The sequence below is a fragment of the Theropithecus gelada genome, chromosome 6 (genome assembly GCF_003255815.1).
Source record: "Theropithecus gelada isolate Dixy chromosome 6, Tgel_1.0, whole genome shotgun sequence".
NCBI classification, from domain to species: Eukaryota; Metazoa; Chordata; class Mammalia; order Primates; family Cercopithecidae; genus Theropithecus; species Theropithecus gelada.
In genome coordinates this window covers 157,475,581-157,500,940 of record NC_037673.1, presented here as the reverse complement: position 1 = coordinate 157,500,940, position 25,360 = coordinate 157,475,581, and the positions used below count along the sequence as shown (strand labels likewise).

Below are 25,360 nucleotides of genomic sequence, written 5' to 3'. Positions count from 1 at the left end.
TTTGGCTAAAGAGAAAATCCAAAGGGGAAGTAACAGGCAAAGAAAGTCTGCTATGGGCTGAATATAAAAAGAGGTGACTGCAGAGAACATGCTTCTAGGTGGGAGGAATTGAAGAAAGATTGCTTAATGTTATAGCTCATCTTTGATTTTTAGAGGAAGAATACTTAACTGAACACTGAGGAAGAAGAAAGAGGAGAAGAAAGGCTCCAAAGCAGGTCTTTCAGTAAGGAGACTTGCTCTGCCACTTATAGGATGCTTTAATCTGGAAGACTGAAAGTCACTTTACTTTTGGGAGCCCAGGTTGCCCGATATACAATATAAAAGATATTAGACCAAATAGTCTCCAGTGTCCCTTTGGAGAGATGATCTGATGTTCGAGGAGTTCAAAAAACTACTTGGGGTATTTGGAACTGTCAGCTCTATGATTAAAATTTTCATTCGTATTTATTTTCCTCCTGTGCATTCTCAGGGTGCTTGGCAGTAGATTAGGCATAGAGTTCAGTTCCCAGGCCTTTGGATCTGAAAAATGTAGTGCCACATTCTCATCATTGATTCCAATTGTATATTTTGGTTTATGATGCATAAACCATATTGTGAAAAGTAAACTCTCCAAGCTGATCTACTGAACCATTAAATGCTGCATCTTATCTACAAGCAAAGTTTTCTAAAAGGATTTATCTACAGATAGACCATGAAGCCAACTACAATGATGTGGTGTACTTTGGAGCTTTCAAACAGGCATAGATTACTGGTTGAGAGGGAGTGCAAACAGACTCTGGCCTTCAGAATTGGTGGAAATAATACAAAGCTTAGAAAAACCTAGCAGAGATCATATTGAATATGGTACTCTGTCTCAGTTATTCATTCAATAAAAATTTATTGAGCCCTTATTGTGTACCTGGCACTGTGCTAGGCACTAGGAAGCAGAAGTAGGACAACTTGGTCCTTGCCCCAAGGAAGCTTATGGTTTACAGAGTATTAGGAGAGTTTCATGTGAGACAGGCTTCAGTTGAATGTCAGGAAAGCCCTCTCTCCATAATAGCATTTAACAATTCAAAGGCATCTCTTCTGTCTCTCCTAAAGGAAGAAGAACAGTTCTTTTAGATATTCCTCATGTGGGATGTTTTCCATTTTCTATCTCTGAAAACACTGCAGTTTATCCCCCTTAAGTGGGACCATCAGAAGTGAACCCCAGATGCATTTAATCTGAGAAGAGAGAAATAGGACTCTCCTTTCTTATTCTGAGCACATAGTTACATTAATATAGCCCGCAATCCTATTAGCAATATTAATAATAAAATAGTAAAGTTCCAATAATGATGATGGTGATAAACAAAAATAATAAGAAAGCCAAGACTTTGAATGCCTGAACTAAAGTTCATATTCCATCTCCATCTTGGTTTGAATTCCCCCAAAAGCAGAGGTAGGTGGGGCACAGTTACAAGACCTAGATCACCTGACTATCTGCAGTCTATTCTCTACATGCTGCTCCTTCTGCTGAGAAACCTCTCCTCTCTTCCCACAGGCCTCTCCTTGCCCACTCTCCAGCTGGCAGTGACTTTAACATCCTCAGGTACCAGCCTGGATACCACATGCTTCATTCAGAAAGTTTTTCTCAGCCCTTAGGCCTTGGCAAATTGCCCTCTGGAGTTCTCACGGCATCTTGCCTTTGCTTATCACAGCACTAGTCTTGCTATTTCAAATCGCCTGTTGTGTGTTTAGATTCATGTGACTGTGGATTCAAAATAGACATAGAGGGTGAATGAATAAATGAATGAGTGATGTTGCCTACTTTGCTCAAGGCCAACTGAGCATGAGTTCCCCCCATAACTCTGGTTTCGAAGAAAGCACAGTTCTGCCTTCAGCACAAATTTCCACTTATTCCCAATGAATATTCTTTCACTGGGCTTACTCTGGTTTCCTCTAGTCCATGAAATATGACATATTGTGGCTATTGAAACAGAATAAAGAAAACACATGGTTTTTAGGAACTGCTTGGTAGATGTTAGGAGGGACGATCCCATGATAATCAGGCTTCTCTCAGCCTGTAAGTTCCAGTGAGCCTTTCCAAGCCAGCTCTGTGTGGTATATTCAGGAAACTGCTCAAGTCTCAAGGTTCTGTGAGTCCAAAGATGATGCTATTAATGATGCAAGAAGATGTGCAAACAATGTAGCTTCCCCCTTAAAACTCACTCAGAAAAGGCCTCATACAGCCCAGTAAAACAAAAGTCAGGACCTGAAGAATCTGCAGAAGAATGGGGAAGAATGCAAGCATTAATGCCTCTGAGATCTTGAATTAAACCTCACGTCTGCCCCTTATCAGCTGTATTATCTCACATTAGGTTTTTTATATTCTATGAGCCTCACTCTCCTCTACTGTAAAATGAGGATAACATTCCAGCTTGTTAGGTTAAATGATACAGTGTATGTTAGGGACCTAATAGGCTTCTAGCTGTTTGCTTTTCTCAAAATCTTGCCTGGGATTTAACATAGTTTAATTTTAAAAGATGCATGATTATGATAATATACACACCAAAGAACATCCCATTTGAAGTGGAGACAAAAAGGCAGTTACTATATATATATATGTGTGTGTGTGTGTATATATATGTATATATGTGTGTGTATATATGTATATATCCCAATATAATAACATACATGCCAAAGAACATCCCATTTGAAGTGGAGACAAAAAGGCAGTATGTTACTACTTTTAAGGAGCTGATACTTCTTCTACAAAGGTTCTTTTTTTTTGAGACGGAGTCTCACTCTGTCGCCCAGGCTGGAGTGCAGTGGCCACAATCTCCAATCTCGGCTCACTGCAAGCTCTGCCCCCCAGGTTCACGCCATTCTCCTGCCTCAGCCTTCCGAGTAGCTGGGACTACAGGCGCCCGCCACCTTGCCTGGCTAGTTTTTTGTATTCTTTTTTAGTAGAGATGGGGTTTCACCGTGTTAGCCAGGATGGTCTCGATCTCCTGACCTCGTGATCCGCCCGTCTCGGCCTCCCAAAGTGCTGGGATTACAGGCATGAGCCACCGCGCCCGGCCCAAAGGTTCTTTTAAATCAGTGGTTTTCAACCTTGGAGATAAACCATGCTCACCTGAAAGGCTTGTTAAAATAAAGATTGATGGGCCCAGCCCCCAGAGTATCTGCTGAAATAGGTATGGAATAGGACAAGAAAGTTTGTATTTCTAACAAGCCCCTAGGTAGTAGGGATGCTCTCAGTCCTCAGACCACATATTTTGGGTATCTTGAGGACATCAAGACCAATATCCAGCACCTATAACATTTCCTGGTGCATAGCAATGGCTTGGTATGAATAAATATTATTTTGGCATCCACTAAGAAGTGCGCAAGAAAGCAATGGATGGACTGCACGTTTCTGGAGAATAAGCCACAAACTGTCTTCAGTTGCAGTATACCCATGCTAAATCCTTCAGAGCCTCAGCATTGCCTATTGGCTCATTACTCTCTAAAAGTACATTATTCTCTTTTGAATTAAAAGTTAATTTTTATTATGTTTAACTTCAGTTCTGAGAATATTCTAATCTACTATATTTCTAAGAGTACAAATTGAGTACCATTTCCAAAATTTTATGTACAAAAAGGCATGGGATTAGAATGAGTCAGGGGGCAGAAATGAAAACAGAGTCTTCTCAGATATGATTTTACTCAAAAAGTAGGTCCTCTGCCTCTCTTTCCACTGAAGACATGAAGAAGAGAATGGCTAGATCACAGATCTGAAAGAGGCATCAGGGATCTAAACAAAACACTCCCTCACCCTGAACCTGGCTAGGCATCAAAGCAGGGATGAGAAGGATCACAGGATGTGGACCAGGTAACTTCTAAGAACCCTTTTTCACCAGCACCAACAAAGGAAGAGATTGAGAATCAGATTTAACTCCAAATCCCAGCCTTTTCTTTCTGACCAAGATATTCACCCCTACCATTTGAACACTTCTAAGAATAATTGAGGAAATCCTCCTTGTAAATGAAAGAGGTTGGCCAGGTGTGGTGGCTCACAGCTGTAATCCCAACACTTTGGGAGACCAAGGTGGGAGGGTCACTGGAACCCAGGAGTTCAAGACCAGCCTTGGAAACAGAGTAAGGCCCTGTCTACAAAAACTTTAAAAATTAGCTGCATATGGTAGTGCATGCCTGTTGTTCCAGCTACTCAGGAAGCTGAGGCAGGAGGATCGTTTAAGCCCAGGAGGCTGAGGCTGCAGTGAGCCATAATCATGCCACTACTTCAGACAGGGCCACAGAGATCCTGTCTAAAAAATAAAACAACAACAACAAAAACTTGCAGAGTTCCTGTCTATCTCAAATATTCCAAGGACCCAATTTTTCCTTCTTAAGGAACCCTGACCTCTCACTTTTTACCAAGACATTATCAAGTTTAGAGGGGATCTTGTGTGCTGAAAATTGAGTTGGCCTTATGGTACCTGATTCATTCACTGATTATTTTAACTAATTACTGGAAACCAATGTGACAAGGATTGTGCTGGGCCCTAGGATACCAGATCAAATTCGCTTGATCCCTATCTTCATGGACCTAACTATTTAGTTGTAGAGACACTATGTTCTGACACACAGAGTTTTAACACGACAATATCACATTCAGACTTTCCCAGAATATCCCTAAGCCCTGTATTGGTACATAGAAATGTTCTGAGATGGGTGTTAAAATGCAGCCCCCAGGCTTCACCTTCACAGAGTTCATTACATCTGAGGTCATGCCATGAACCTAAATTTTTCACAAGTTCCAAAACTTTTCTAAGGTAGATGGTCTTCACATCACACTCTGGAAACACTGCTCTATTAAAAGGCATCATTCTTCACTAATGGATTTTTATGCAGTCCCTTATGTAGGCCAGATTGTATTTCCTCCCATTTTAATAAAGGAATTACTCCAAATTAAATCTCTGTGCTTCGCTCTCTTCCTCTGGTATTACAAAGGCCTTCAGGGGGCTGTTTTAATTAAGTAATTCGTGGAGAGAACACCTGTTCAGGTGTGCCTTGGCTTTACTTGGAAAACAACGATTAAAAACAAAATCTTACTATTCCTGGAAGGAGAAGGGCATCTCTTATTTGAAGACATACATAATATTTGCAAAAGAGGGGAGGGCAGTGTGAGTGTATGTTAGGCTGCATGTAGATTCATGTACCATATGATAATATTGACGCACTGAGGAAGGCAGATAGGTCTGATTTCATGCTGCCATTCTAGTCACTGCAGATGACTATGCAGAGCTTTTCCCTTTTTCAAACAAATTTTATTGTGCACATTTGTGGCTAACAACATGATTGATGAGATACATGTAGATCATAAAATGAAGCTTTTCAAATAGAATAATCCTAAATTGGAGGTTCCAAGAGGGCTGAATAGGAAGAGCTCCAGTCCACAGCTCCCAGCGTGAGTGATGCAGAAGATGGGTGATTTCTGCATTTCCAGCTGAGGTACCAGGTTCATCTCACTGGGGCTTGTCAGACAGTGGGTGAAGACCACGGAGCATGAGCCGAAGCAGGGTGGGGCATCACCTCACCTGGGAAGTGCAAGGGATCAGGGAATTCCTTTTCTTAGCCAAGGGAAGCCGTGACAGATGGTACCTGGAAATTCGGGACAATCCTACCCTAATATTGCACTTTTCCAATGGTCTTTGCAAATGGCACACCAGGAGATTATATCCCGCACCTGGCTCAGAGGGTCCCACACCCACGGAGCCTCACTCACTGCTAGCACGTCAGTCTGAGATCGAACTGCAAGGCAGCAGCAAGGCTGCCGGAGGGGCGTCCACCATTGCTGAGGCTTGAGTAGGTAAACAAAGCAGCTGGGAAGCTCGAACTGGGTGGAGCCCACCGCAGCTCAAGGAGGCCTTCCTGCCTCTGTAGACTCCACCTCTGGGGGCAGGGCATAGCTGAAAAAAAAAGCAGCAGAAACTTGTGCAGCCTTAAACGTCCCTGTCTGACAGCTTTGAAGAGAGTAGTGGTTCTCCCAGCACAGAGTTTGAGATCTAAGAATGGAAATGGACAGGCTGCCTCCTCAAGTGGATCCCTGACCCCCCATGTAACCTAACTGGGAGACACCTCCCAGTAGGGGCCAACTGATACCTCATACATCCAGTTGCCCCTCTGAGATGAAGTTTTCAGAGGAAGGATCAGGCAGCAACATCTGCCATTCTGCAATATCTGCTGTTCTGCAGCCTCTGCTGGTGATACCCAGGCAAACAGGGTCTGGAGTGGACCTCCAGCAAACTCCAAAAGACCTGCAGCTGAGGGCCCTGAATGTTAGAAGGAAAACTAACAAACAGAAAGGACATCCACAACAAAACCCCATCTGTACATCACCATCACCAAAGATCAAAAGTAGATAAAACCACAAAGATGGGGAGAAACCAGAGCAGAAAAGCTGAAAATTCTAAAAGTCAGGGTGCCTCTTCTCCTCCAAATGAACACAGCTCCTCACCAGCAACAGAGCAAAGCTGAACAGAGAAAGACTTTGACAAGTTGAGAGAAGAAGGCTTCAGATGATCGGTAATAACAAATTTCTCTGAGCTAAAGGAGGATGTTTGAACCCATCAGAAAGAAGCTAAAAACCTTAAAAAAGATTAGATGAATGGCTAACTAGAATAAACAGCACAAAGAAGACCTTAAATTACCTGATGGAGCTGAGAACCATGGCACAAGAACTATGTGACAAATGCACAAGCTTCAGTAGCCGATTTGGTCAAGTGGAAGAAAGGGTATCAGTGATTGAAGAGCAAATGAATGAAATGAAGTGAGAAGAGAAGTTTAGAGAAAAAAGAATAAAAAGAAATAAACAAAGCCTCCAAGAAATATGGGACTATGTGAAAAGACCAAATCTATGACTGAATGCTGTACTTGAAAGTGATGGGGAGAACGAACCAAATTGGAAAACACTCTGTAGGATATTATCCAGGAGAACTTCCCCAACCTAGCAAGGCAGGCCAACATTCAAATTCAGGAAATACAGAGAACGCCACAAAGACACTCCTCGAGAAGAGCAACTCCAAGACACATAATTGTCAGATTCCCCAAAGTTGAAATGAAGGAAAAAATGTTAAGGGCAGCCAGAGAGAAAGATCGAGTTACCTACAAAGGGAAGCCCATTAGACTAAGAGCAGATATCTCGGCAGAAACCCTATAAGCCAGAAAAGAGTGGGAGCCAACATTCCTAAAGAAAATAATTTTCAACCCAGAATTTCATATCCAGTCAAACTAAGCTTCATAAGTAAAGGAGAAATAAAATCCTTTACTGACAAGCAAATGCTGAGAGATTTTGTCACCACCAGGCCTGCCCTACAAGAGCTCCTGAAGGAAACACTAAATATGGAAAGGAACAACAAGTACCAGCCACTGCAAAAACATGACAAATTGTAAAGACCATCGATGCTAGGAAGAAACTGCATCAACTAACAAGCAAAATAACCAGCTAATATCATAATGACAGGATAACATTCACACATAACCATATTAAACTTAAATGTAAATGGGCTAAATCCTCCAATTAAAAGACACGGACTTGCAAATTGGATAAAGAGTGAAGACCCATCAGTGTGCTGTATTCAGGCGACCCATCTCACGTGCAGAGACACACATAGGCTCTAAATAAAGGAACGGAGGAAGATCTACCAAGCAAATGGAAAGCAAAAGAAAAGCAGGGGTAGCAATTCTAGTCTCTGATAAAACAGACTTTAAACCAACAAAGATCAAAAGAGACAAAGAAGGCCATTACATAATGGTAAAGTGATCAATTCAACAGGAAGAGCTAACTATCCTAAATATATATGCACCCAATACAGAGCACACAGATTCATAAAGCAAGTCCTTAGAGACCTAAAAAGAGACTTAGACTCCCACACAATAATAATGGGAGACTATAACACCCCACTGTCAACATTAGACAGATCCATGAGACAGAAGGTTAACGAGGATATCCAGGAATTGAACTCAGCTCTGCACCAAGAGAACCTAATAGACATCTACAGAACTCTCCACCCCAAATCAACAGAATATACATTCTTCTCAGTACCACATTGCACTTATTCCAAAATTGACCACATAGTTGGAAGTAAAGCACTCCTCAGCAAATGTACAAGAACAGAAATTAAAACAAACTGTCTCTCAGAACACAGTGCAATCAAACTAGAACTCAGGACTAAGAAACTCAATCAAAACCACTCAACTACATGGAAACTGAGCAACCTGCTCCTGAATGACTACTGGGTAGATAACAAAATAAAGGCAGAAATAAAGATGTTATTTGAAACCAATGAGAACAAAGACACAACATACGAGAATCTCTGGGACACATTTAAACCAGTGTGTAGAGGAAATTTATAGCACTAAATGCCCACAAGAGAAAGCAGGAAAAATCTAAAATTGACACCCTAACATCATAATTAAAAGAACTAGAGAAGAAAGAGCAAACACATTCAAAAACTAGCAGAAGGCAAGAAATAACTAAGATCAGAGCAGAACTGAAGAAGATAGAGACACCAAAATCCCTCCAAAAAAATCAATGAATCCAGGAGTTGGTTTTCTGAAAAGGTCAACAAAATTGATAGACCACTAGCAAGACTAACACAGAAGAAAAGAGAGAAGAATCAAATAGACGCAATAAAAAATGATAAAGGGGATATCAGCACCGATCCCACAGCAATACAAACTACCGTCAGAGAATACTATAAACACCTCTATGCAAATAAACTAGAAAACCTAGAAGAAGTGGATAAATTCCTGGGCACATACACCCTCTGAAAACTAAACCAGGAAGAAGTTGAATCCCTGAATAGACCAATAACAGGTTCTGAAATTGAGGCAATAATTAATAGCCTACCAACCAAAAAAAGTCCAGGACCAGATGGATTCACAGCTGAATTCTACAACAGGTACAAAGAGGAGCTGGTACCATTCCTTCTGAAACTATTCCAATCAATAGAAAAGAGGGAATCCTCCCTAATTCATTTTATGAGGCCAACATCATCCTGATACCAAAGCCTGGCAGAGACACAACCAAAAAAAGAGAACTTTAGATCACTATCCCTGATGAACATTGATGCAAAAATCCTCAATAAAATACTGGCAAATCGAATCCAGCAGCACATCAAAAAGCTTATCCACCACAATCAAGTTGGCTTCATCCCTAGGATCCAAGGCTGGTTCAACATATGCAAATCAGTAAAAGTAATTCATCATACAAACAGAACCAAAGACAAAAACCACATGATCATCTCAATAGATGCAGAAAATGCCGTTGACAAAATTCAATATCCCTTCATGCTAAAAACTCTCAATAAACTAGGTATTGATGGGACATATCTCAAAATAATAAGAGCTATTTATGACAAACCCACAGCCAATATCATACTGAATGGGCAAAAACTGGAAGCATTCCCTTTGAAAACTGGCACAAGATAGTGATACCCTCTCTCACCACTCCTATTCAACACAGTGTTGGAAGTTCTGGCCAGGGCAATCAGGCAAGAGAAAGAAATAAAGGATATTAAATTAGGAAAAGAGGAAGTCAAATTGTCTGTGTTTGCAGATGACATGATTGTATATTTAGAAAACCCCATAGTCTCAGCCCAAAATATCCTTAAGCTGATAAGCAACTTCAGCAAAGTCTCAGGATACAAAATCAATGTGCAAAAATCACAAGCATTCCTATACACCAATAACAGACAAACAGAGAGCCAAATCATGAATGAACTCCCATTCACAATTGCTTCAAAGAGAATAAAATACCTAAGAATCCAACTTAGAAGGTACGTGAATGACCTCTTTAAGGAGAAGTACAAACCACTGCTTAACAAAATAAAAGAGGACACAAACAAATGGAAGAACATTCCATGCTCATGGATAGGAAGAATCAATATTGTGAAAATGGCCATACTGCCCAAGGTAATTTATAGATTCAATGCCATTCACATCAAGCTACCAATGACTTTCTTCACAGAATTGGAAAAAAATTACTTTAAAGTTCATATGGAACCAAAAAAGAGCCTGCATTGCCAAGACAACCCTAAGCAAAAAGAACCAAGATGGGCCAGGCGCGGTGGCTCAAGCCTGTAATCCCAGCACTTTGGGAGGCCAAGACGGTCAGATCACGAGGTCAGGAGTTCGAGACCATCCTAGCTAACACGGGGAAACCCCGTCTCTACTGAAAAATACAAAAAACTAGCCAGGCGAGGTGGTGGGCGCCTGTAGTCCCAGCTACTCGGGAGGCTGAGGCAGGAGAATGGCGTAAACCCGGGAGGCAGAGCTTGCAGTGAGCTGAGATCCGGCCACTGCACTCCAGCCTGGGTGGCAGAGGGAGACTCCGTCTCAAAAAAAAAAGAACAAAGATGGAGGCATCAGTTAGAATGGCAATCATTAAAAAGTCAGGAAACAACAGGTGCTGGAGGGGACGTGGAGAAATAGGAACACTTTTACACTGTTGGTGGGACTGTAAACTAGTTCAACCATTGTGGAAAACAGTGTGGCGATTCCTCAAGGATCTAGAACTAGAAATACCATTTGACCCAGCCATCCCATTACTGGGTATATACCCAAAGGATTATAAATCATGCTGCTAAAAAGACACATGCACACATATGTTTATTGCGGCACTATTCACAATAGCAAAGACTTGGAACCAACCCAAATGTCCATCGATGATACTAGATTAAGAAAATGTGGCACTTATACACCATGGAATAACTATGCAGCCACAAAAAAGGATGAGTTCATGTCCTTTGTAGGGACATGGATGAAGCTGGTAACCATCATTCTGAGCGAGCTATCACAAGGACAGAAAACAAAACACTGCATACTCTCACTCATAGGTGGGAAATGAACAATGAGAACACTTGAACACAGGGTGGGGAACATCACACACTGGGGCCTGTCATGGGGTGGGGAGGGATAGCATTAGGAGATATACCTAATGTAAATGACCAGTTAACAAATGCAGCACACCAATATGGCACATGTATACATATGTAACAAACCTGCACATTGTGCACATGTACCCTAGAACTTAATGTATAATAAAAAAGAAAGAAAGAGAGAGAGAAAGAGAAAGAAAAAAAGAAGAAAATGTGGGACATATACACCATGGAATACTATGCAGCCATAAAAAAGGATGAGTTCATGTCCTTTGTAGGGACATGGATGAAGCTGGAAACCATCATTCTCAGCAAACTATCACAAGGACAGAAAACTAGACACTGCATGTTCTCACTCATAGGTGGGAATTGAACAACGAGAACACTTGGACACAGGATGGGGAACATCACACACTGGGGCCTGTCATGGGGTGGGGGGAGGGGGGAGGGATAGCATTAGGAGATACACCTAATGTAAATGACAAGTTAATGAGTGCAGCACACAAACATGGCACATGTATACATATGTAACAAACCTGCACATTGTGCACTTGTACCCTAGAACTTAAAGTATAATAAATAATAATAATAATCCTAAATTACACTTCTAATCAATTTAGAAGGCATGACATCATAGGACAAATACTTGACAGGCTGGAGTCCTAGCTCCTTCAGGACAAGGGAACAAGTGTGTGACCACAGATAAAGAAAGGCCAGCTTTAGAACAATGCCAAGACAGAGAGAGGTCATCATACACCCAGTCTACCTGAGACCCCTGAGAGACTTTGAGCACCTAACCCACTACTGCTGAAGGCAATGCCATGTCAATGAAGGCTGTCCTTTCCTCCCACCTTCCCCACTGGCACAGCCAAATGCTGTGTTAATGGCCTTTGCAAGTTCTAAGTCTTTTGCCCTCTCCCCATAACATGAGAAAAGGAGATTACAGATACAATTTACATTGTCAGACTGACTTGACAAGATATTAGCACAGCCTATAACCAGAGAAAAAAGCCCTTCAAACCCTTAATAAAAATTAGCTGGAAACTATGTCACATTTCAAATCAATATAAGCACTTTTGTCTCTAAGCCAGAGGGAAAAATAAAAATATCAGAAAGAGATAACATAATTAGGCTTCTGTTAAATAAAAATGTTCTATGTTGCTAAGCTATACTATGAAAGCTTAAAAATAGATGGTGGGCATGGACATAAAGATGGGAACAACAGACACTGGGACTACTAGAAGGGGGAGAGAGGAAGGGAGGTAAGGGGTAAAAAAACTATTGGCTACTAGGCTCACTCTCATAGTGACAAGATCATTTATACCCCAAACCTCAGGATCATGCAATATACCCATGTAACAAATCAGCACGTGTACACCTGAATCCATGAAGTTGAAATTATCAAAAAATATTGGCGATAGGTGCACAATCTAAAAAGAGATCTTGAGTGGCATTCACGATGACTTTGGTCTACAATATTTTATTAATATATCTGTATACAAGGGTCCACAATTAAGTTATCCATCAAGTCAAAAATTATCCACTCTTTTGTGCCATGATGATTTTTCTTATCATTCACTCACAAATATTTATGGACCATAACATGCAGAACACAGGGTGCGACACTGTAGAAGGTCACAAAGTTAAATCACAGGAGAGCACCCTCTCCATATGGAGACGATGTGCATGTGAATCATGTCATCTCACCTCATTGAGGAACCCACTACCTGTATCCTCACTGGCAGCTTCTACAGTGAGGAGACAATTGGGGCAGAGATAATAAGAGTAGGATTCTTGTAGAAAGCAGAAGAAAATCTTGCAATGAGTCATAAGGGACAAAGTAGCGATAATTTGTTGAAGAGAAATCGGGAGTGCATTCCAGGCACCAAATCCAAAGGACCAGATTTGGAATCGGATGAGTCTTTCCCTGATGAAACCATGGGGAATTAATTTTTTAAGTTCTATTTTTAATTAGGAAACACATGCAAAGTAAAAATAAGACAATATTGTCCACTGATCAAATTTGCAATATAAAATAATTATAATCAGAGCTGGCAAATCATGCTCTGAGGTTATGTGTGATTGGCTACAACTCTTTTTTAGTGAGAACTGGCAATATATATCTATGGCCTAAAATCTGTCATACCCTCTCAAATAAAAATGCCCCTTCTTAAAAGTTGCATGGATGTTGCTAAATATAAGGAATCTCATTGTGAAATTTTTATAAAATGGAAAAATTACAAAAACCCAGATGTCCAATAGTAGGGAATTAGTTAAATTGTGGTGCATCCATATGGTGACTAAATTATCATACAGAGAATGTTTAATAAGGTAAAAAAATACTCATAACAACTGATGAAGGTGATCCAATTTTGCTTTTTAAAATATTTGCATGAAAAACATTTAAAGATGTATTCACCAAAATTTAAATCAACAATGGTTCTTTGAGTTGTAAAATTAAAGGTAATTTGTATTTTTTCTTTTTATTCATTGGTCATTTTGAAATTTTTTTATAATAAACAGGTATTACTTCAGAGACCAGAAAAACATGAAAAGTAATCAGTTAACCACTAAAGAGAGACATCTGATGAGTAAAGGTCAGTGGTTTCCCACTGCTCACAGTATCAAGGTCAGATTTGCTCACCTGGGTTGGCCCCCACCTGCCACCCCAATCCCCTCTCTCATTATGCTTCTACCAGCTCTCTCAGCTCTAGCCATGCAGGTCTCAAGATATTTTGCCATTTTCCTGGTACCACAGAGCCTTAATATAGTAAATTGTATTATTTTTCAATTATTCATTCCCACATGTAAGGGAAATGGCTGCACGTCAGTCAGGAGTAGGCCAAGGCAGCCTTTTGGTGCAGCATGACCCAGCAGGTTTGGAGCGCAAGCACACAACCCCTCCATGCATTATGTAACCATTCCACGTGAGGTGCATTAGGTAATCACCCATGTAAGCTTGTGCTTGGCTTGGAGCCACTATTGTCAGTACAAAATATAATTACCCTGCTAATGCTGTACATATGGCTTGTGTCCAGGCTCTCCTGTGCCCAGAGAGAGAATAAAGCCATGTTGAAACTGTCCACAATTCCTCAAGTGTTTTTCCATCTACCTGTCACTAACCTGACTCCCCTTGGACCTCAGTTAGAATCTGACATTTGGCGTCATGAACAGATCCTGACGTGAGTGAGCCTTTGGTCCCCATGGATTCCAGGTTGGCCTTGTGGCCGCATCATGGGTTGTGGTACCCAGCAGCAGCTGTGCTGCTCAGATGGGCTCTGGTGGAAACCTGGGCAGCAGTAGATGGGTCCTCCATGAGCATGGAGAAGGCGCTGATGCAGCTGGAAGCACAGAGCACCAAGAAGAAGCAAGCTTTTGCTGGCAGAGTTGGATAGCATTTTTGACTGTGCTGTGAGAAGTACACACCAAGTCCCTGAGGGATGAAGCACAGGTAAGGGCCCTCCAGGCACAGGTCAGGCACCTGGAGGCCCAGCTACACAACTCAGAAAGAGTTAGAAACTGCCATGAATGAGAAACTCCAGAAGCAGGAGGGATGCTTGGAGGCTCAGCTACAGAGCTTGGAAAAGGAATTAGAGGCTGCTGTAAATGCAGGCCTGGCTGCATCATCTTGACTGGAGACCCCCCCACTTGGTCTGATACAAAGGAGGAAGAACCCCCATTGCAGGCTCGCCCAGTGGTCCATCAGAAGGTAGATCATAAACAGCCATTGGGGCCACAAAGGCACACTCAGGGACCCCCCCCTCCACTGTAATATGAAATACTTTATATACTGCCTATACCCCAATTGATTTGCAGGAATTAGGCAAGCAGTGCCGCCAGTGTCCAGAGGAACCTCTGTCCACCTGGATGCTTCATCTGTGGGATGAGGAAGCAGATAATATCTCCTGTTCTGCCTCTGAGGTGGAAAATCTGGCCTCTATCATGACTCACCTCTCCCTCCATCAGCAGTTGCAAGTGAGTAGGCAGTTGGCGCAAGGGCAAGGTGACCACACCCTGATTGAGTGGCTATGGGCAGCCATACAGACTGTGTGGATCAATGCCGATGAAATACTCAAAACCATGAGTAAATAGTAGTCGTATGCTGATTTGGTGCAAGTCATCTGGGAGATGGGTATGCGGCAGGCTATGTTTGACCTGAATACCCGGGGACCAGATGATGAATGTTTCACCTCCCAAATGAAGGATCTTGTGTTGGGTTCTGCGCCCCCAAGTGCCTTTGGCTCCCTAGCTGCTGTCCTCACCCCAGACGTAGGGCACTGCATACATGAAGTGACCACTGCTATGGTGGCTCTCAGGGAAGCAGAAGGCTACCAGTTGGACCAAGGGGTCTGTGCCATACAATAGGGGAAGATGCCCTACCTTCAGGAGGCATCCCATGGGAGAAAAGGGGGCTCCAATGAGTGACACATTCACAGATGTGGGTAGATTTGATTTTGGCCAGGGTTGACCAAGAGAAAATCAATAAGCAGCCCAGTGAAGTTCTCTTAACTTTCTGGAGACAGTTATCTCGAAGCAGCAATTCCAGAAAATGCCCAAGGGGCAGAAGGATATTGCTATGCGACCAAGTCCCACCCAGGTGTTTCAGCTCAAAGACTACTTGCTGCAGCCAGGCAGAAATCTAGAGCCTTTTCTGTTTGATTAGGGAACTGGCAGAGGCACCCAGCTTGGGGAGAAATCAGATGACTGGAGGCCACATATGGAATTAGGGATCCACTGGTCCCCCACCAATGTGCAGTGGGTACTGGCACTGCTGGATACTGGCACAGATTGCAGCCTTGTTTGTGGGAACCTGGATAAGTTTCCTGGCAAACCTGCTAGCACTGACAGTTCTGGAGGCCAGTCAGTGAAAGTGAAACCTGTATCTCTGTACCTCGACATTGGCCACTTGGCTCCCCATTTATATACTATGTATGTCTCTCCCATACCAGAACACATTCTGGGGGTGGACATTTTACATGGCCTGGTGTTATAAACCACGGCCAGGGAATTCAGACACCAGGTGCGTGTGGTGAAGCTCGTGCTGCGCAGACATATGCATCACTAGCCTCGGGTCCTGCCACAACCCCGACGAGTTACTTCCACTCATCAGTACCATTTGTCGGGTGGACATACAGAGATAACTGAGACAACTAAAAAGCTGGAGGAGGTACAGATAGTGCGTGGCACCCACAACCCCTACAGTTCTCCAGTGTGGCCAGTTAGAAAGCCTGATGGAACTTGGCGGATGACAGTGGGCTATCGGGAACTGAACAAAGTAACACCCTCTTTGCATGCAGCTGTACCATCAATCATGGATTCGATGGACCATTTGACAATGGAATTGGGACAGCACCACTATGTAGTGGACTTGGCCAATGCATTTTTCTCCATAGACATCACTCCAGAGAGCCAGGAACAGTTCACCTTTACGTGGGATAGGCGACAATGGACTTTTACAGTGTTGCTGCAGGGCTATGAGCATAGCCCTATCAAATGTCATGGTCTAGTTGCCACAGATTTAGCCACCTGGCAATGTCCAGAAAGGGTCAACCTATTCCATTATATTGATTATATTATGTTAACTTCTGATTCTCTTGCAGATTTAGAAGCAGTGGCGCCCCTCTTGTGGCAACATTTGGCTGCATGTGGTTGGGCCATCAGCAAATCCAAGGTCCAAGGGCCTGGATTATCTGCGAGACTCCTGGGAGTTATCTGGTCAGGTAAGACAAAGGCCATCCCAGAGGCTATCGTTGATCAGATTCAGGCATATCCCCGGCTTCACCATGGTGAAGTAGCTGCAAACTTTTGTGGGCCTCCTGGGATATTGGCAGGCATTTGTGCCCCATTTAGCTCAAATCATAAAACCGTTGCACCGGTTAACAAAGAAGGGAGCTACCTGAGACTGGGATGATGTGGCTGAGACTGCCTTCCTGGCAGCCAAGTGAGCTATTCAGCAGGCACAAGCCCTACAGGTAGTTGACCAGGGGTGCCCATTTGAGCTGGATGTGCATGTGACCACAGATGGTTCCGGTTGGGACCTGTGGGACTGCATGGAGGTCTTGAGAACTCCAGTAGGCTTTTGGTACCAACTATGGAAGGGAGTTGAGCTCCAGTATTCCATGATAGAGAAACAGCTAACAGCTGTATATATTGCCCTTCAGGCTTATTAAATTATGACAGGACGGGCTGCAGTCATCGTGTGGACAACTTACCCGATAGTGAGATAGGTGCATTCCTGGGTAATGACCCCCCAGACTGGGACAGCACAGACATCCACTTTGGCAAAGTGGGGCATCTACTTGAAGCAGCAGAGTACACTGAGTACACATGTCTTAGCAGCAGAGATGCAAGAGGTCTTGGGGCCTGTAGTCCTACTGCAAGATAAGGCCATGGGGCCTGAAGCACCCCTAGACCCTGAGCCTTCACTGTTTAAGGAAGGGCATTCCCCCATTCCCAATGGGGCATGGTACACAGATGGATCTAGCCAAGGTGCTATTGCTGCCTGGACTGCTGTTGCAGTCCAACCTAGTACTGACACCATGTGGTTTGAAACCAGGTATGGACAAAGTAGCCAATGAGCTGAACTCAGAACAGTGTGGATGGTGATCACCAAGAAGTTGACACCTGTGGTAATCTGTACCTATAGCTGGGCAGTCTATTGAGGCTTAACCTTGTCGTTAACTATCTAGAAAATAGAGAAGTAGCTAGTCGGCTACTGACCCATTTGGGGCCAAGCCATGTGTTAAGACCTCTGGGAAATGGGTCACAAGAAAAAGAATACTATTTATCATGTGTCAGGCCATATGCCTTTGACCACCCCTGGCAATGATGAGGCAGATGCCTTGGCCAAGATCCGATGGTCAGAGTAGGCACCTACATAAGATGTGGCCTTGTGGCTACACTGGAAACTGGGACACATCGGGAGTAAGCTGATGCAACAGGTCAATAAGCATTGGGGTCTGTCCCTGCCCACACAAGACATTTGGGAGGCTTGTCAGAAATGCCTGGCATGTGCTCAGGCATACCCTAAACAGAGGAAGCTGCCCAGTGTTACACAGGTAATGATAGGTCAAGCGCCTTGACTTGCAAGAGTATACACATGCACTAACAGCTGTGGGCATGGCCACAGGCCTGTTGTTCGCCTACCGTTGCAGGGTGACTGACCAACAGAACACCATCTGGGCCCTGCAACACTCATGTGCCCTGAATGGTTGCCCTCTGGCCATTGAGAGTGATAGGGGGACATATTTCACTGGACAACAGGTACAACAATGGGCACAACCAATGGACGTAAAGTGGGGATTCCATGTGCTGTACAACCTGCTTGCTGCAGGTATGATTGAGAGATATAATGGGCTTTTGAAAAATAGGTTATGCTTGCATGTCACACCCCCATCTTTGTGGGGCTGGAGTTTAAGGTTGGACCTGGTGCTCCAAACATTGAATGAACAGCCATGGAAATGTGGCTGTTCTGGCCCTGGTGAAGGCTTTGTTACACTGGGCTGCCCACCCGAGCCCCCCGCCCCCTCTCCCCACTGCCACCTTCAGTTGCAGATACAAACCAAGAATTACCTCCTCCAACCAGGTATGGGGATGAATGGAAACCTGTTGTTGCCTGCCCTAATGGCCCCTGAAGGCAGGGGAACAGAAAACCTGGCTTTGGCCATGGACCCTCCAAGACCCCACTGCCAGTGGTTGGCCATCATAGCTCTCTGGGGGAAGGGCCTACATTATGACTTGCATGTCACTCCTTGGGTGTTCAATACATGGCCCTGTAGTTGATTGTTCATAGAGAAATGGCCAGGGAAGGAACCCTTCTCTGGGGGACATACGTACTGTCTGTGTGGCCTATTATGAGCTTTCCTGTGACTTTGGCACAGATACAAGACTCAAAGGAACCATGGGGTGCTGATAAAGTGTGGCACCATCTCCCAGGGCAAAAGCCCTTGGCGTCTGCATTGTTATCCAGAGGTGAAATGTTAGACTGTATTTTGCTTGAGGGACATAACTTAACTCTGTTAGTACCTGTGCCTGCTCTGTCATTTCGACCATAGGTTAACATGCTCCAACTGCATTGTGGACTGGGCCCAGACCTTTGCTGAAGTGACCAATGTTTCCAACTGTTGGATCTGCACCACCCTTCCAGGAGCAGTTGCAGATGGCTTGCCTTGGCACAAACATTCAGCATCTGCAGAGAAATGGACATGGCTGGAGACTTTGATTCCCATGGCCGACACCTGGAATGCAACACGGCAAGCTGCAGACAAAGGATGCTGCAAGACCCACGGCATGCCCGGCCCCTGACTGGCCCATAGCATTTATGATGGGAGGGGCTGGCTAGCAGGGAAACAGGTAGTACCCCCGGCCCAGTGCATAGAGCAACACTGGGGTAACACCACTGTGGGGTGGGTACCCAGCACAGCCTGCGTAAACATAACACATGTCACCACACTGGAGGTATGGTGGAACATGCGACCCCACCAAGGTCAGGCCCTGATGGATTTTATGGCCCCTGGGAGTTTATGGGTCACTGGGAACACAGGGTGTCCTTACTTACCAACAGACTGGCCTGGACATTGTACCTGAGGTTGGCCTTGCGTACCTGGCACTGTTCTCCCTGCTTTGCCCAGATGCCTGCATAACTGGGAGGCACCATGCTCTCAGTTTTTGTGAATGCAAGGAGGCCCCTGGTGGTTCTACACCTTGGAAGTGACTATCGCTGGAGTGGGTGTCATAACTGTAGAAGCAGAAGTTACTGCTTTTGCAGAGCACATCGCTCGGGTTCTGAATCACACCCGAGGGACCCTCCTCCTGTTAATGGATGCGGTTGATCAGATCAGAAAGGTGGTGTTACAAAACTGAATGGCCTTAGACATAGTCACTGCTGCCCAAGGAGGCACCTGTGCCCTTTTAGGAACACAATATTGTTCCTTTATCCCTGACAGTCAGCAGAACACAACAGCAGCCCTTCAAGGGACATTAAGTTTCTAGGGAGCCTTACTGATGACCCCCTGCGGAGATGGAGGGGCATCCCTAGGCTCTGGCCTGTGCTGGACCCTAATATAAATAGCATAACTGGGATCCTAGTAGCTGTTGCTCTCTGTATTGTTGTTGTGGGTTATAGATTCAAGGCTCTGCCCTATAGGCACATGTCTCTGCCTGGAGGACACTCTTGGCCTAGGGAGTCTAGGGTAAGGGAGATGGCTGCACTTTAGTCAGGAATAGGCTGAGGCAGCCTTCCAAAGCAGCATAACTCAGTGGGTTTGGAGCACAGGCGCACAACCCTGCACGTTATGTAACCACACCACGTGCGGTGCATTAGGTGATCATACACGTGAGCTCATGCTTTGCTCGGAACCACTATTGTCTATAAAAGGTATAATTACCTTGCTAAAGCTGTACATATGGCTCACCCCCAGGCTCACTCATGTCCACACTCACTCGCACTTAGAGAGTAAAGCCATGTTAAAACTGTCTACGATTCCTTGAGTGTTTCTCCAGCTACCCGCCACTCACCCCACCAACTCCCCTTGGACCCCAGTTAGAACTTGACACCACCCCTTTCCCTGTAAAAGGAGTGCATTCCTGCCTACTGCTGTGTAGCTTTCCATGTCCCCAGTGGCAGATCCATGCATCCCTGTCCCATCGACTTTCAGCTTTGACCGAAGCAACAAAAGCAGACATGAGAGAGGCCACATCAAAGTAGAAGCTTTAAGAGGCAGGACAATGTCCACAGTACTCCTGGTCTTTCTTTCTGCTATGAGAATAGCATAGCCCATTTAGGAAGCTGTTCCTTCAGCTTGAGTTCCTGAATGGGAAACTGCTGCTTCAATCAATGCATAGCCTCCCTTTAATAAACCTTGTAGTAGAAATTTCTGAGATTTGGAGATCATTTGTTACTACAATACTGACCACTACACAGGGTGCATGGCGTTTCTCTGCCTGAAACAATCTGATGCCAACCTCACTCCTTTGCATTGTTAACTCCATCCCAGTTCTAATCTGACTCTTTGACCTGGACAAATCTCTTCACATGCTTTCCCAGCCCTGGGTGTCTTTCCTCCTTAGCATTTATGCCAGCTGTCATTTCACCACTTGTATGTCAGTATCTGCCATGGTGTAAACTCCTAGAGTCAGCACTTTGCCCAAAACCACACAGCTGAAAGCTGGTGGAGCCAAGGACTTGAATTCCAGAAGTCTGGTACCAAATTCTGTATTTGTAACAACTGGACTAGGCTGCTATTAATTTCATCTGATGAATGATACCGTCAGAGACCAGGTGATAAGTACTGGGAAAAAAAAATTGTGATCTGCACAGGTGACTCAAGGAAACATTTTTTAGTTTCTTTATTGTATACACAAAATCACCTGAGCTTCCAATGAGACGTGGATGAGCAGCCTCAAGACAGCATGTCTTCTTGGGTAAATATAGATTTAAGGGTAGGTTTCCCTACTCTCATTAGTGCCCTCCACCCAATTCACTAGTAACACAAAGCAAATTATAGTAACAACAACAGCATCAACACCTTGGGTCCTCTTCACACCCCTTGCTGTGCCTAGTAAGATGCCCTGTACATATTAAGTGCTTAATCAATGTGATTTGAATCAAATGGATCCTGTAGTCTTTATCTTATGATTAAATGCGTGACATAAACAAACGTCATATGAGACCTAATTGCCCATATAGTAACTCCACTTAGTGGGGCAGGTGGGATGTGAGAATCTCATTCTAAAACTGAATGTGACTCTAGAAATTAGGAACCTGAACACAGACTGCCTCAGCCATAGAGCAGGGAGAGGATGAGTGTGGGGCCCACACACCTGGGTTCTTCTCCAAAAGTAGAGAGCCTGGGAAGGGGCTGGCACGGGGAAATTGGTTTTGGAACAGGTGATCTTTAGGGGCCTGCAGATCTCCTGGAGGTGACGAGGTGTGAGGCCTGGGCCTCGGGTGGAGAAAGGGCAGGCCTAGAGCTCAGTGTCAGTGCTGGTGTAATAACAGTTTAATGACATCATTTCTAAGGCCTCTTATAGCTGGAATATCTTTGAGGCCAAGGCTCTCTCCTCTGACAAAGCTCATTTGTGAGTTAAAGGGAGGAGGGAGAAGCTGGAGTCAGCTGCAGAATTCCTGAGGGGAGGGTAGAAGAGTGAGTTGGAAACAATGTGAAATAGCTGGTTCCCAACTCAGCTGGTAATAAAGAATTTAGGTCTATTCTCAGGCAGCAGTTCTTCAAGTATACAGGTGCAAGACAATCCAAATCAGAACCACCCCAAAGAATTTTTTTTTAAAATATGAATTCTTGGGCCCTTTTGGAATTGAGAATTGTGTGCAGAAATCTGTATTTTTCATATTCCAGGTAAGACTTATGAATCCTAAAATCTGGCAATTTCTGGAAGAAAGTAATACTAACTTGCCCGGTAGGGAAATAGAATCCCAAATCTTTAGATTTGGTACCTGAATAAGCGTTCTTTTTCAAGGATATTTAAGTTACCTTTAAGACCACCTGTGGATTCAGTGGAACAGTTGTTAATTGGGGTGACTAATTGTTTTTTAATAACAGACGTGCCGTACATTGCTAAACTTTCCTTGCTGATTTCCCTGACACGACACAGAGGAAAAAATAGAATCTCTTTACTTCTTGTGAGCAAATTTCAACCTGTTGCTCAACTTCTCTCTGCTGAGAATAAGGGTAGATGCGGCATCATCCTGAGAAAAGCTTGCGACCTTGAGGTACTGGTGCAATATGGCCAAATCTCTAGCACCAAAGACAGAGCCAACTTGGTGTGTATTAAAGCCATTTCATGCAGCAGCTAAGCAGAGACCCCACCTCCTGATACCTGGTCTTCATATTTCTATAGCTTTTTAATCAAACACTAGAAAACAGGTATTCTTCATCTTTTTGATAGCAGGGCCAAAGTCCCAAGTTCTGGCTCTAATTAACCCAGGTGCTCTCTCAAAATCAATTGTATGGCCATAGCTGGGCTGGTGGAGACCAGGGCTAGCCACCCACCAGCTAGGAGCAGTACACAGGCAGTCTCTCTGGGGTGCCTGAGCTAGTTAGGCCAGTCCTGCCAGAAGCCAAGGGAGGAGGGTGGAGATGCAGGGCTTGGAATAGGAGCCTAGAGTGGATAAGGAGGGTGGGGCTAAGTAGGTTTCTGTAGCAGGCCCAGAGAGGAGGAAATTGGGGTGGAGGAATCGTGTTCAGGCGTGTGATACTGAAGGCTGGGCTTCTATATGGGTGGGGACCACCTGCTCCAGCCACCCATGAGAAGGAGGTTCTCTGGCAGTCGCTCCCCTTTGATGGGATATCTGGGGGTGTAAGCAGCTCAGTCTTTCTCTCTAGTGTCCCACCAGAATAAAAATGCCCAAGGAGTGCCAACCCTCCCTGTCAGCTGTGGAGTTTACACCAAGGAGGTAGGAGGTAAGCGTCTTGTTAGATTCTAAGGCTGGGGGGTGGTCTTGTCTTCTCAGTTCTCCCCACCAGTTGCTGGCCTGGGGCAGGGATGCTACTTCAAAGGGAGCTTCTGAGGCTGTCCTTAGTACTCTGGGTCCTGGGGCTGCAAACTGTGTTCATCCTCAGCCACCAGCAGCAACAGGATCCCAGGGACCCCCAATCCTCTATCTATTTGGAAAGCTCTTTGCCCAGGGCATACAGGTGACTGTGTTACGAGGGCTGTTGCAGATGGTAATGGTGATAGCTCTGTGTGGTCGTGGTACCTTTCACATGCCGATGAGCAGAGCGCCCTTGCAGGGAACCTCTACCTTAGCTATTGACTGCTTGGAAATGAGTTGCCTGTCTGGATAGTCTATAACATATAGCCATTGGGCACTACATGTACTATTTCAAGGCCTCTTCCCAAAAGGTTACAAAATCACTATGCAAAGAAATGTGTGTTGGGAAGAGAGGGAGAATTTGGGATTTTTATGATGGTGCCTAATGAAAATCATAACGGTGAGAGCTTATTGAAGCCTTATGATTTGCAAAGCATGACTGAGAAGCACTTTATATAGTATTACAAGCCCATGCGGCAGGTGTTATCTATCATTACTGATGAGGATGGTGAGACTCAGAGAAGTTAACTGAACCAACCAGGGTTTACTGATCCCAGAACCCATGCGCTTGACTTCAGTTGATGAGGCCATATTTGACCAAGAGTCTTCCAGTTTCAAAGTGTACAGGGCTGGTGAGGAACTACTTGGGTTTGTAAATAGCCTTTGTCCAGACAGAACAGAGGTGACTGCCCCAATCCCCAGTGCCCATGCTCAATAACTAATTCAAAGCTTGGTTTCCTCTGAGACCTCAATGGCCCGGTCTTGTGGGCTTGGAGACTGTTAAGAGTACCTGTCAAAAATATGTAACCCATGGCCTGTGCCATTAAGAATACAGGGACTGTGCAGCTCAGGGGTGAAGCTAATCCTTGAAGCTCTAGAGCAGTCAATAAAAAAGGGAAGGAAATGTGTTTGAGAAAGAAGAGCAGGACACTGAGCCAGTCTCACCTCCAAAGCATAGTTCACTGGACTTATGACTCTAAACCTGGCCCTCTCCCCACCCTCACCTAATATCAGGTCCGCCAACCTATGGTGAGCCAGCAGCCCTGGCTGTTGCTGTCCGTTTCCTTCTCAGGACCTCGGCACTCGGTCTTCCCTCTGCCTGGAACACTCATTCCTTGGCTTTTCCCAATATTAGCTTCCTATTTTTAATCAGGTCTTGGCTCAAAGGCCATCTCTTCACAGAGAGCTTCCCAGATCACAGCATCCAAGATACTTCCCCCACTTCCTCTCCCTGTGTTATTTTCATAATGCCTATCACAACTGAGAGTCTGTCTTCCCATTTATTTTTTGACACTCCACTTAGCATAAAAGTCCCATGAGTGTAGAGACCTTTCGTGTCTTCTACCTCCTAGACACTACTGTGTCCACTGGGCTTGGCAGAGTTTCTAATAATAGCAGGGCCTTGGCTAATGCTTGTTGAGTCAATGAGTAATTGAAGGGAACAGGAGATATCATGGCCACCAGTTTACCTCTTTCTCATTCGATAACTCTGCTCAATCCACCTCAGGAAGGTAAATATCTTGGTCTAAAAACAAAAGTAAAGAACACCTGGATTTTTAAGTGCTCAGGGAGCAGCTGATTTCATTCTTGAGGTAAGATAAAAAGGCTAAATGGCATCACATGGATTTAGTCCCCTGCGGAACAGTAAGGTGTGGTAAGACTGGCTCTGCTCACCAGTCTTGAAAAGCGACAACATTTATGACTCACCCCAGCTTGTCCTTCTAGACAGCAGGTATGGTATTGATCTTAATGATGTGGGGGTACTTGTCATGCCAATACAATTTGAGAAAGCTGAAAGTGCGCCTTTTTGTCCTGCTTTATCAAGCCACCCACTTAAATTTCCAGTGCACTTTGCTCACGTATCTCTTTCTGTTTTGGGTGTCATTCATTTTTAAGATGGGAAGAGAGCTACATTTGGAAT

The 25,360-nt window shown here is 44.3% G+C and overlaps 1 protein-coding gene across 1 annotated transcript; it reads left to right on the top strand.

Moving 5' to 3' along the window:
- The first annotated feature begins 13,903 nt into the window (after positions 1 to 13,903).
- LOC112626731 lies at positions 13,904 to 20,761 on the top strand. The gene is made up of 3 exons (XM_025389034.1): positions 13,904 to 14,071; positions 16,490 to 16,609; positions 18,944 to 20,761. The coding sequence occupies exons 1-3, from the start codon at positions 13,959 to 13,961 to the stop codon at positions 19,191 to 19,193; spliced, it is 483 nt and encodes a 160-aa protein (XP_025244819.1). The 5' UTR covers positions 13,904 to 13,958; the 3' UTR covers positions 19,194 to 20,761.
- Positions 20,762 to 25,360: the final 4,599 nt, after the last annotated feature.